The 13,939-nt window shown below is 35.7% G+C and overlaps 1 protein-coding gene across 1 annotated transcript in view; it reads left to right on the forward strand.

Annotated features, from left to right (window-relative positions):
• The window catches only part of SPATA16 (spermatogenesis associated 16), a 252,495-nt gene that overhangs the window by 121,631 nt on the left and 116,925 nt on the right, over positions 1-13,939 (forward strand). The window contains exon 5 of the mRNA XM_043593302.1: positions 5,468-5,557. Within this exon, the coding sequence (XP_043449237.1) occupies positions 5,468-5,557 (90 nt within the window). The remainder of the gene's footprint in view (positions 1-5,467; positions 5,558-13,939) is intronic.

Here is a 13,939-nt window from a genome sequence, read left to right on the forward strand (position 1 = left end):
AAAACCAAAAGGCAACTGACAGAATGGGAGAAGATATTTGCAAATGACATATAAGATAAAGGCTTAGTATCCAAAATGTATAAAGAACTTACCAAACTCAACACCCAAAAAACAAATAATCCAGTGAAGAAATGGGCAAAAGACATGAATAGACACTTCTCCAAAGAAGACATCCAGATGGCCACTGACACATGAAAAACATCCCTCATCATCAGGGAAATACAAATTAAAACCACAATGAGATACCACCTCACACCTGTCAGAATGGCTAACATGAACAACTCAGGCAACAACAGATGTTGGCGAGGATGCAGAGAAAGAGGATCTCTTTTGCACTACTGGTGGGAATGCAAACTGGTGCAGCCAGTCTGGAACCAGTATGGAGGTTCCTCAAAAAATTAAAAATAGATCTACTCTATGACCCAGCAATTGCCCTACTAGGTATTTATCCAAGGGATACAGGTGTGCTGTTTCGAAGGGACACCTGCACCCCCATGTTTATAGCAGCACTATCAATGATAGCCAAAGTATGGAAAGAGCCCAAATGTCCAATGGTCGATGAATAGATAAAGATGTGGTATATATATACATATATATATGTATATGTATATATGTATATGTATATATATATGTATATATATGTATATGTGTATATATGTATATGTATATATATATGTTTATGTATATATGTATATGTATATATGTATATGTATATATATGTATTTGTATATATATGTATATATATGTATATATATATATGTATATATATATACCAAATCTTCTTTATCTATTCTAGATATCTTCTATATCTATATCTATCTATCTATCTATCTACACACACACACACACACACACACAATGGAGTATTACTCAGCAATCAAAAAGAATGAAATCTTGCCATTTGCAACTACATGGATGGAACTAGAGGGTATTAAGCTAAGTAAAATTAGTCAGAGAAAGACAAAAATCATATGACTTCACTCATATGAGGACTTTAAGATGTAAAACAGATGAACATAAGGGAAGGGAAGCAAAAATAATATAAAAACAGGGAGGGGGACAAAACAGAGAACAAACTGAGGGTTACTGGAAGGGTTGTGGGAGGGAGGATGGGCTAAATGGGTAAGGGGCATTAAGAAATCTACTCCTGAAATCATTGTTGCACTATATGCTAACTAATTTGGATGTAAATTTAAAAAATAAATTAAAAGTAAAAAAAACAAAAAAACTATTCCCAAGAAATTACAACTTAAATCAAGATCCAACTTGGAGTTATATCTCACAAGCTTACATTTGACAATATTGAACTTCACCAGAGCTTTGTGCTCATAAAAAATAGCGTTAGTAAAGAAATCCCCACCCATTTGTTTTCCTGAGAAATGGCTAATCCACAGAGGATGCCCGGCTCCTCCACATTTCAAGATTAGACCTAGTCTAAAAAGTGGAGACTGTTTCTCAGTGACTCAGATAAGCCCCATCTTCATCCTTTCTTATCATTCTCATAAGACCCTGGATGACTCAGGCCCTCTTTATTTTCTTTGAGGTGATTCTCATTAGTAAACATTCTAACAATTACAATAGCCTGATTAAGAAAATCTCCTTAACTGCCAGGTGCATTTTATCTTTGAGAGTTTGGTACTGTGACTCAGATGAGATTGATCCTCTCCTTTGGATCCCTGCTTACTCCATCCTTGTAAATGGGTCTTCTTGGAGACCTTTGCATTCTGTTCCTGATGGGTGGTCTGGGCTCTCCTAGGGTCTCTGATATCATACTATGGATTTGATTTTGATTTAGAGTACTCACTTGATTTCTGGTGCCACTCCTTTGATTTCATGGTCTGACCACTTGGTGATTTCTGTAAATGGATTGATGGTTCATAGAGATCTTATTTCTTTTGAGTGAAAGACAATAAAAAATCTATTTTGTGAAGAAAAAAATAAAAATAAATAAAAATTTTAAAAAAGGACATTAGGCAGTTCTTCTCTTCCAGAAATTAAGGAGTATTTTAAAGTGACAGTATTAATTTTTTTAAGTTTATTTATTTATTTATTTAGAGAGAGAGAGAGAGAGAGCAAGCACAAGCAAGGGAGGGGCAGAGAGAAGGAGAGACAGAATCCCAAGCGGACTCTGCACCATTGGCAATGGGGCAGAGACTGATGCAGGGCTCAAACTCACAAACTATGAGATCATGAACTAAGCCAAGATGAAGAGGCCAGTGTTTAACTGCCTGGGCCACCCAGGCACCACTAAAGTGATGATAATTGAAACAATTTGTGCTGCATAGAACAAATTGTAAGATACAAAGAACACATAGAACAAGTGTAAGATACAAAGTGCAGCCATGGATCCAACTTAGTGCATGTAAACTTAGTATGTAATAGAGGTGGCATATCAATCACTGAGAGAAAGATAAATTATTTGACAAGTGAATTGAGACACTTCAAATAATCACCAGAAGAGACTTACATTCTGGATTTACAACAATATTATGACCTTAGGACTTAATAAAACAAGTGCAGATGCATGCATGCACACAAATCAAATTATGTGAACTTTAATATAAAAGATTAATTCCAAAGCACTCACAAATGCAAATCATAAAAAGCATAAGATATACCACAGCCAACAAATTGATAAAGAAAATATGCCTTTATCTATTATAATATTTATTATTTTACATGATCTCATTCTGTTAGAATAGTGCTAGTCAATTGAATGAGCAATCATGGATCCCTCCATTCTTCTGACCAAAATTCAATGAGTTCTATAATTTAATATTTAACATGATCTTGTTTTTTTGTTTGTTTGTTTGTTTACCAAAAGCCCTATCAACATAGCTAAATCAGAGTCATTTCTTCGGTAATAAAATCAGACCATCAGCACAGAGTTCTTCCCTCTCTGATTAGAATTGCAGGGATGTTGGGCTTTTTGTTGGTTTATTTGTTTTTTCACTTTAATGCCAGTCAGATTGTCCATTTTGGTCCTAGACTGCCTCCTCAATAATTTCGAGAGCCAAAAATAATAAATTGCCAAAAATAATATCTCATCTCAAATTTCTAAACATTCTTTTATGATTATAACTCCACCACTCAGGGTAGACTGGGTCCAGATCTTCTTTGGGACTATCAGGTAAAGCTGTGATTCACATGGTACAGTGTGAGGTGATGTTATTGTTAAAAGAAACCATTCCAGTCTACCAATAGTGATTTCTAAGCTCATGTTCTCTACTTGTATTTTTTTCAACATCAGAAAGAGGACTTGTAATTACAAACAATTTTTTTAATCTATCATTTTTCTAAAGTCACACTGAAACAATTCCTAGGTTGTTTACCTCATCAAACCTCACTATCCATGAAAATCTTCTTCTCCACCTACATCCCAAACTATTTTTGATGACTCTTCCTCTCCTTCCTCCTTCTTTTACTAAACCTTTCCCTCATTACTTCTCTTCCCCCCCACACTCCATTCTTCTCTCAGGTCTGCATTTTTGTCAAAAGAATTTGTCTGACAAAGCAAGATTCTTAGAGAATAGTTCAGCAATGCCAGAACACTACATCATGGGCAATGAGATGTCAAAAGCTAGAAACATCCATTCAGTAAGGATTTTGTCCCATCACATTTGTAGGAACTTAGTAAAAATGCACAAGTGAATGAATGATTACAAAGAGAGAGGGAAGAATTAGCTATAATGTGGAAGAAAAAATTCTATTTAGTCAGAAGACCTAGGCCCTTGACAGAACTCTGATCTTATTCCCTCTGATCTACTTTTACAAAATTACTTTTACAAGGATAAAATGCATAAACATACCTTGTAACTGTACTCTTTTTCTGAATTAGCATAAGTTATTAGTATTCAGTACTGATATGGAATGAATTCATGTAATAGTTTTTAAATTTCCAACACTTCAATCAGAAATCACCAAAGGAAATGATCTGTGTTCTTGGGGTTTAATGCATTCATTTGTACAAATGGTTAATCATAGGGTAAAGTAAAACTTCGCTAACTTAGGCCCCTCTAATTCAGAAATCATCATACGAAAAGCCATCTGTGTAATATGAAGTACTGTGGCTAGGGACAGGAAACACAATAAACCTGAAACTTTCTTCCACTAATTTATTGTGTATGATTTAGTAAGGTCCCATAACCTCCCTGGTTTCTGTTAACTTGTGTTTAAAGTGAGCTAAATTATTCAATCAAGCCATCTTATCATCATATAATTCTATGATTCTACATGGGCCAAATAGATGTTTCTTTTCTACTTTATTCTGTCTAGAAGCAATGGATCTGGGAAAGGAATTATTTTTGTTGGCATGTTTTTTTAATCTGGACATGACTAGGCTTCAGGGATCACATGAATTCTCTAAATTTGGGCACTTATGTTGTGTGCATTTTTCTGGGTAGAGGTACACAGCTTACATGTGATTCTCAAAAAGCTCTGTGAACTTCTCAAAAAAGATTAAAAACCACTTACTTCAATAATGAATTAATGCCAAGTGATTCACATTTAACTTGTAAAAAACAGGCTCACAAGAAGTTTGCTTAATAATACTGTGTTGGTTCTATTACACTCTGTATCCCACATCAGTAACACAACACACTCTGTTACTATAAGCTACATTTCAAACTTCCATTAATAGCTCTGTCCCCACTTGGTGATGGGCCATGGACTACATCTGTCTAGTTCATCTCATTATATAAAATACCTTGTACGGTGCTTAGCTCTCAGTGAATCAAAGAAGTGAAATGTCTGCCAGTTTATCTCTAGGGGAGAAGATAGCTGGGGAATGGTCATCTTTTCTTCTGGGCATGGATTGAGATTCCAGAACTCAGATGATGGAAAAATAAGCAAGATAGATAATCTTATCCTCAAGCCAAGCCTTGTAATTTCAATAAAGAATAAATGGAAACCCAAAATGAGTAAGGGCTAACCAAAAGTGGCAAGGTCAAGACTCAAGTCCTTAACCAATGGTACATGATTCCTTTTATGCCACTACATTGTCCAGCTGAAGGAAGACACAGAACCTAATTATTTTTTTAGTACAAATAAACATGTCACCCAAATTCCAGTTCCTTTCTTTTAACTGAAATTCAATAACTAACTCCTCCATTATAAATACACATTACCATAAATAACCTCTGATTTTTACCTGATTTATTAACATTAAAAAATAAAATAACATGTCTTATTGTAATATAAGTTGTATTCAAATTTTTTGTCACTGTCATATCTACAGAAGATACTAGGTGCTATAAATAAAATTGCTTTTATCATGCAAACTTAATTAGTTTTCAACTTGTTTATTTGTCTTAACTGACAGTTACAGGAGGAAAAGGATTTCATTCATTAGTATCTTTTAAAATATATAGTACATAAAATTGAATACATGTTATTTCGTTCCTATACACTTCTGGTAATTGACCTTTAAAACTTAATAACATTTACATTTCTTTTTATCTTTTTACAGGAGTATTGTTTTAAACCCAGCTTATTTCCGAAATCATCTTCGCCAGGCAACAGTGTTTAGATGTCTGGAGAGATATTCAGAAGCTGCTCGGTATGTTTGCTATAACTTTTGTGAAGATTTATTTCAAGTTAAATTAATTTTATTCTCAGCTTCTGGTAATAGCATAATAGAACTTTCCATTTCTCTCATGGAGCATGATTTTACCAGAATTATTGTCTTATAAACGTCAAACCAACAATTATTGACTATCTTTTTCTTTAATTAAAGCCATTCTATGTTCATAACTCTTTGTAAAATTCAAACTTTCCAGCCATGAGGTCACTGATGATGATGGGAAAACTTCCAGGGAAGACTAGAAATGAACTTGACCTCTGCTCTCAAGTAGGTTCCTGGTCCTTGTCATAATGACACAATTCTGTAACTCTCTCTTTCTTGAGTTCTGGAAATGAAATCCAACCACATGAAAAAGACCTCAGGAGTGCTCTTTCTAGAGGACATGGCATCAGTTATAACGCCAAGGGTTGTTAGAGCTGTCCCAACATTTTGCCTCCTAGACCCCAATATGTTTTATAAAAATCTAACAAAACAGATTTTAATATTCTCATCCCCAGAACGTAGACTTATGGCAAAAAAAAATTGCAAGAATTATGCAACAGCTTCGGTGTCACACTCGAAATTCCTTCTCACCTATGACAACCAAGGCATTTTCCCTTCTCAGATCAAGCTCATCATATTAGACTCCTCTTCCCTTTGATGAATTTTCGTCATCTCCTAAGGTATAGCTACCTGTTATTTCTTACTTGTCGACTGTAGTATTCCAAGAATTTAGCAAGAAAATCTGAGTGGTTTCTACATTTAACTCCAAGCACAACTCCTAGGGAGATATCTGCAGTAATAGGATGAGAAACCTAGGTTGCTGGTAGTTATTGTCTTTAGAACCTTTAAAAATAACACTTTCTTGGAAAGTGAAGTTTAAGGAATTTAAATGGATAATAAAATGGTTCCAAAAAATTAATACCATAAAGTTGACATGAATTCCGTATTGTATAAGAAGGTCCTAGGAGTTACCAAAACTGAATTAAGTGATGGATATGGAAGGCAGAATTAATCCCAACTATACTGACTTTGCAGTCAAACAACTAATATGCCACAACATCTATTTACCTGTGTGTTAATGTGTGTTTTAAAAAATGAAAATAGATCTTTATCTATCAATCTCTTTTTTTACATTCTATTTTTCCTTATACTTTTCTCTATTGTGTTCCATCGAATGCGCTCACTTATGACTTCTTCCTAAATTTATTTTCTCCACTGACTTGCCTCTGTGACTTTCTTTCCACCCACATACTTTTCCTAACTATGTGAATGAGAGGGAATTTTAGGAGGTGATGGTAAGCTTCCTTCTGTCCCATAATTTAAAAAAAAAAAAAAAAGTCCCTAGCTACAAATGAAACTAATAGTTTCAGCATAAACAGATACCACTATCTGTAAAATGATTTTTTGTTTGTTTGGTTTTTTTTCTGAGACACCTGTGTGGCTCAGTCAGTTAAGTGTCTGGCTCTTGATTTTGACTCAGGTCATGATCTCAGGGTTCATGAGTTTAGCCCCGCATAGGGTTCTTCACTGATGGCAGGGAACTTGCTTGAGATTGTCTCTCTATCTCTATTTCTGCCACTCCCTGTTCATGTGCTTGCTCTCTCTCTTTCTCTCTCTCTCTCCCTCTCAAAATAAGTAAAATAAACATTAAAAAAATTTAATAGATTTTGCTAAGAGGTGGTTTATTAATGTGTGTTCTGAATCTAATCAAAAGATCAATAGAAGGGGCGCCTGGGTGGCTCAGTCAGTTGAGCGTCCCACTTCGGCTCAGGTCATGACCTCGCAGTTTGTGAGTTCAAGCCCCGCGTCGGGCTCTATGCTGACAGCTCAGAGCCTGGAGCCTGCTTCGGATTCTGTGTCTCCCTCTCTCTGCCCCTTCCCCGCTCATGCTCTGTCTCTCTCTATCTCTCAAAAATGAATAAACGTTTTAAAAAAATCTTTTTTAAACAAAACAAACAAACAAAAAAGATCAATAGAAGAAGGCTAGATGCAACTTCAGAACTAGATCTCAACTAGTAAAAAACGGCTAATGGTGTTCTCCGAGCCAGCTGGTACAGACTCTAGAAAGTCAATTGTTAAATATTCTGGAATTTGGGGAGAGCCAGTTATAAAAGTAGAGGAGAAATTAGCAATGCTGGGAGAATTTACACTGTGGAAATTGGCAAATGCTACAAATCCTGGATTTTTTGGCTTGGGTGAGAGCCAGATTACCAGCATATCATAGACTATAGCTTAATTGTACCAAGCGTGATTGAGTTAAAGTTATGACAAAAAATCCTTATGGGTCCTAAAATAAACAAACAATGAGAACTTGAAAATTAGGAATTTGTCGGTATTTGCCATGTAAAATTGGAACTGAATATCCATTGTCCTTGATATGTATATCCCTGCAGTGGAATAAGCATATCTGTTTAATATCATGGGATTACTGACCTGACAATATTCCTTGAGGAAATTCCGGATAATTGTTGGAACTATGCTGGCATAGACTTTCCTACAGAGAAGCAGATACAATTAATTTCAGATACATGTGTCTGTCATCTTGGTTTTCTTTGGAATTATAGTTCTCAATATACAGTATTACTCATTATGTTTTTCCCAAGGGAAAGAATGCTACACACCATGAACATACATATCATATAGTCCCTTAGCAATTAGATTTTTACTATAAAACAATAAGTACAAATCAATATATAGAAAATTCACGTTTATCAATTAAATTCTTGGAGATAGTTTAATTCAGTCCTCTTACAAGAATATTATATTAAAATTCACTGGAAAAGCCAACACATCAAAGTTATTTCCTCTAAAATGCCAAGTAGTCATGTTTCTGAAATTGAAAGACACTTACCAAATAAAAAAAAAAAAAGGCCATTACTATGTGACTTTGGAAATCTTAAAACCATAATTCACAGTGCAGTGGATTATCTCTTTCTGATTCAAGTTAGAATATTTATAACCAGTCCCTAGAAATTGGGCCAGCTAAGGTTTTCTGAGCCTAACCAGCTCCTCTGAGAAAGGAATACCTAGTGAATAGGCCAGAAAAGATCTCCAGGGCAGCCTCATAAAAGCCCAGATTCTCAACCAGAGAGACTAGAAAAAATGCTATAACCTGTTGAATGGAAGGTATTAGTCAACTTTACAACAATGAACAAGAATATATAGATGATAGAAAATGAATAAAAATAGGGATATTTTATTTTGGTTTAGGTTCTACAGGGATGCTGGTCATCCTTGAGCAGACAACTGGCACTGATTAACTGATGAAAGCACATTTTCAAACCATAAATCTAAATTGAGATTGCTGTAACTCCTCAAGAAACAGCCAACCTGTGAGGCTTTACCTGAAGTAACAAGTACCCTAGCTCTTTAATACCTCTGTTTCAATGCAGTGAAAGTACATGTGTTGAAGTAGAATGTCCTTGCTCAAATCTGTCTTTTCTCCCCCAACACACACACACACACACACACACACACACACACATCATTTGGCACTACCTTCATAAGAAAGATGGTAAGACAAGAAAAATATGCTGAGATGTGAAACAAAAGTAAAGACTATTTTGTGAAGAGAACTAATGACTTTAAAAAAATTTTTTTTTATGTTTATTTACTTTTGAGAGAGACAGAGACAGAATGCGAGTAGGTTAGGGGCAGAGAGAGGAGACACAGAATCCAAAGCAGGCTCCAGGCTCTGAGCTGTCAGCACAGAGCCCGATGTGGAGCTCTAACTCACAAGCTGTGAGATCATGACCTGAGCTCAAGTCAGATGCTAAACCAACTGAGCCTCCCAGGCGCCCTGGCAACTAATGACTTTTGATAATATGAATGGCATGTCTTTTATTTCTATTTGCTCAATGACTTTCACAGAGTTTGGCATATACCAAGCATTGGTTCAGGGTTTACAAATTAAATTAGCCAGTTTTGAGTTTATGATTAAGAACCATTTAGCTGCAGCAGTAAAGAGATGTTACATGAAATTTTTAGTACAACCCTGGTGTAAAGATAAATATGAGAGTGTGCACATAATAGTTAAGTTATGGTAACAGTATCATGCCTTCTATAGTTAAGATCTATAAGGCAAAAAAAAAAAAAAAAAGATACTACACAGAATATTTAGTTAAGACCATGCTGTGTAGGAGGAAGCAAACAGAAGGTAATACCAAAGGGGAAAGTACAACCAAAGCTTCTATCCATCATTAAGGAGGAGTTAGTTGTGTATTTATACATATATGAACTAGATGAGGGATCCTAGAGCAGTAATAATACATTTAAATGCTCACAAATGGCAGGCTTATGGTGTGTGAAGGAAGCCAATAATAAGATAAAAGGGTTGTTGTATTACAGACAACTAGAGACCACAATCTACAATGGCCATATAACTTATCTTTTAAACCTATTAGTGAAAATGGGCACTATTAAGAAATACCAGGAAAACAGGCATAAAATAGGACTGCTATGATTACACTGGCCATCTGGTCACCTACCACAGCCCTTCTGGAGGGAGTGGCCATATTCAAGTCCAGCTAATGTTGCTATAATCAAATGTAGGTTCAGTGTTGCAGATTTTTGAGTCTTCAAGAAATAATATTTTTCAGAACTTGGCAAGAAGAAATTTCTTAAATTTTAAATGCCAATTATTTCAAGTTTTTCAAATACTGTGTCATCTTTAAAAAACTGAAGTAGTTCCATAAAAATGTAACTCACTGATTTGTTGCAACAAATCTTGTCTGTTCTACCTTTTATTTATAATATTATTATTTAATAATACATTATATATAATACTATGAGAAATTGATTAGATAATAAAATATATACCTTTGCCCTTCTTAAAGTAATACACAAGCAATATGTTCCTGTTAATCCAAATCAAAACACAGTACTTTAAGATAAATTAATTCATGGCTACCATGATAAGCCAGATAGTAGAGTTAGTAGAAGTGGGAGTAGGTGAGTTTCTGGAGACCCAGCAAATGATTTGGGAGTTTGGTTTTATTGTTATTTTGTTATGAAAGCTAATCTTACTGGAAATTGGAAATGATGCATATATAAATCACAAACTTCCAAAGAAAAGAGTGATCCAAAAGTAAATTTAAGTGTTTGTTCAGAAATCTAGTAACATGAAACAGTGGTATTGCTGTTGATAAGCAATCACTCTGGAGTAGTACTACAATAGCAAGCAGGAAGATACTGTGTCAGCTGTTTTAGTGTCATAGAACTCTGTGATTTTAAATGAGATTATTATGTATCTTGAAAGGGAGGAGAATATACTGACAGGTAGTTTCAAGACAAGTGATTCTGAAGAGATGATAGTAGTGTTGGGAGTTTATTTCATCTTAGTTCTTATTCAATTGGAAGTGTAAAATCCATTCAAACATCATGCACGATGCTAAAAATACATCACAGATTTTTTTGGTTAAAATAAGTTCTCATTTATGCCTTCAAATAGTATAAATGAAGTGTGTAGGCTAATTTTTATCCTTAAGCTGGCCATATGCCTGAAGAGCTTTCTCTTTCTTTATTGGAGACAGTTTGCCTTTGCCAGAACAGCTTTAGTGTAGGCTAGCATTAGTCAGTCCTATGTGACATATACTTGTATGTTCCAAGATGGACGTGATCATTCTACCATTAAGTGATTTTCCCTTATCCTAGGTATGAGAAAACTGTGTGACCCCTAAGCATGGTAAAATGCTGCTTCTTCATGTATGATTTCCAAAACAGACACTAATAAAGACAAATTTAGTCATTTCACATAGCTTAGGTTAAATATCTGATTATAACTCACGCAATTTGTAGTGTTTGTGATTTTAAGGAAAAAAGAAGGTTGAAATATACTAAAACTTCAAGTTTATAGCCACCTTTTAAGTCTTAGGGATTTAAAATTACAGACTCATAAATGTCTAAACTTACAACAAATGTACTAATCCTAAGGTTCAATGATATGCAGTGGCTTAAAAATAATTGTCCTTCTGAAAACTATAGAAAGCTTATGAAAGAAATTGGAGAAGACACAAAAAAACTGGAAAAATATTCTATGCTCCTGGGTAGGAAGAACAAATATTGTTAAAATATCAATACTGGGGCGCCTGGGTGGCTCAGTCGGTTGAGCGTCCGACTTCAGCTCAGGTCACGATCTCACGGTCCGTGAGTTCGAGCCCCGCGTCAGGCTCTGGGCTGATGGCTCAGAGCCTGGAGCCTGCTTCCGATTCTGTGTCTCCCTCTCTCTCTGCCCCTCCCCCGTTCATGCTCTGTCTCTCTCTGTCTCAAAAATAAATAAATGTTAAAAAAAAAAATTAAAAAAAAAATATCAATACTATCCAAGGCAATCTACATATTCAAGCAATACCTATTAAAATAACACAGCATTCTTCACAGAGCTAGAACAAACAATCCTAATATTTGTATGGAACCAGAAAAGATCCTGAATAGCCAAAGCAATCTTGAAAAAGAAAACCAAAGCTGGAGGCATCACAATCCTGGACTTTAAGCTGTACTACAAAGCTGTAATCATCAAGACAGTATGGTACTGGCACAAAAACAGACACTCAGATCAATGGAACAGAATAGAGAACCCAGAAATGGACCCACAAGCGTATGGCCAACTAATATTTGACAAAGCAGGAAAGAATATTCAGTGGAATAAAGACAGTCTTTTCAGCAAGTGGCGCTGGGAAAGCTGGACAGCGACATGCAGGAAAATGAACCTGGACCACTTTCTTACACCTTACACAAAAATAAACTCAAAATGGATGAAAGACCTAAATGTAAGACAGGAAACCATCAAAATCCTCGAGGAGAAAGCAGGCAAAAACATCTTTGACCTCAGCCACAGCAACTTCTTACTCAACACGTCTCCGGAGGCAAGGGAAACAAAAGCAAACATCAACTATTGGGACCTCATCAAAACAAAAACCTTCTGCACATCAAAGGAGACAATCAGCAAAACCAAAAGGCAACTGACAGAATGGGAGAAGATATTTGCAAATGACATATAAGATAAAGGCTTAGTATCCAAAATGTATAAAGAACTTACCAAACTCAACACCCAAAAAACAAATAATCCAGTGAAGAAATGGGCAAAAGACATGAATAGACACTTCTCCAAAGAAGACATCCAGATGGCCACTGACACATGAAAAACATCCCTCATCATCAGGGAAATACAAATTAAAACCACAATGAGATACCACCTCACACCTGTCAGAATGGCTAACATGAACAACTCAGGCAACAACAGATGTTGGCGAGGATGCGGAGAAAGAGGATGTCTTTTGCACTGTTGGTGGGAATGCAGACTGGTGCAGCCAGTCTGGAAAACAGTATGGAAGTTCCTTAAGGAATTAAAAATAGAACTGCCCTATGACTCAGTAATTGCACTACTAGGTATTTATCCAAGGGATACAGGTGTGCTGTTTCGAAGGGACATATGCACCCCAATGTTTATAGCAGCACTATCAACGATAGCCAAAGTATGGAAAGAGCCCAAATGTCCATCAATGGATGAATGCATAAATAAGATGTGGTATTATGCATACACACACACACACACACACACACACACATACAATGGATTATTACTCGGCAATCAAAAAGAACAAAATCTTGCCATTTGCAACTACATGGATGGAACTATAGGGTATTATGCTAAGCGAAATTAGACAGTCAGAGAAAGACAAATATCATATGACTTCACTCATATGAGGACTTTAAGATACAAAACAAATGAACGTATGGGAAGGGAAGCAAAAATAATATAAAAACAGGGAGGGGGACAAAACATAAGAGACTCTTAAATATAGAGAACAGAGGGTTACTGGAGGGGTTGTGGGAGGGGGGGATGGTCTAAATGGGTAAGGGACATTAAGGAATCTGCTCCTGAAATCATTGTTGCACTACATGCCAACTAACTTGGATGTAAATTAAAAAAATATATAAATTAAAAAAAAGTAATTGTTGCCTTAAGAAAAGTTGAACCTTTTGGATATGACCCAAATTATAAGTAAATTATTGCAAGAATAAATTATTTTACATACATATGGGAAAAGAAATTTAACATGGGCTATTGAAAAGGACATCCAAAAATTCATTAGAATAAAACGAACACTGGGGCACCTGGGTGGCTCAGTTGGTTACGCATCCGACTTCGGCTCAGGTCATGATCTCACAGCTTGTGAGTTCGAACCCTGTGTTGGGCTCTGTGCTGACAGCTCAGAGCCTGGGACCTGCTTCGGATTCTGTGTCTCCCTCTCTCTTTGCCTTTCTCCTGTTCATGCTCTGTCTCTCTCTGTCTCAAAAAACAAAGATAAACATTAAAAAAATTTTTTTTGTAAAAAAAAAAAACATTGACTCTGTGAATTCTCCCATCTTGCTGATGTA

Source organism: Prionailurus bengalensis, chromosome C2 (genome assembly GCF_016509475.1).
Source record: "Prionailurus bengalensis isolate Pbe53 chromosome C2, Fcat_Pben_1.1_paternal_pri, whole genome shotgun sequence".
Taxonomy (NCBI): domain Eukaryota; kingdom Metazoa; phylum Chordata; class Mammalia; order Carnivora; family Felidae; genus Prionailurus; species Prionailurus bengalensis.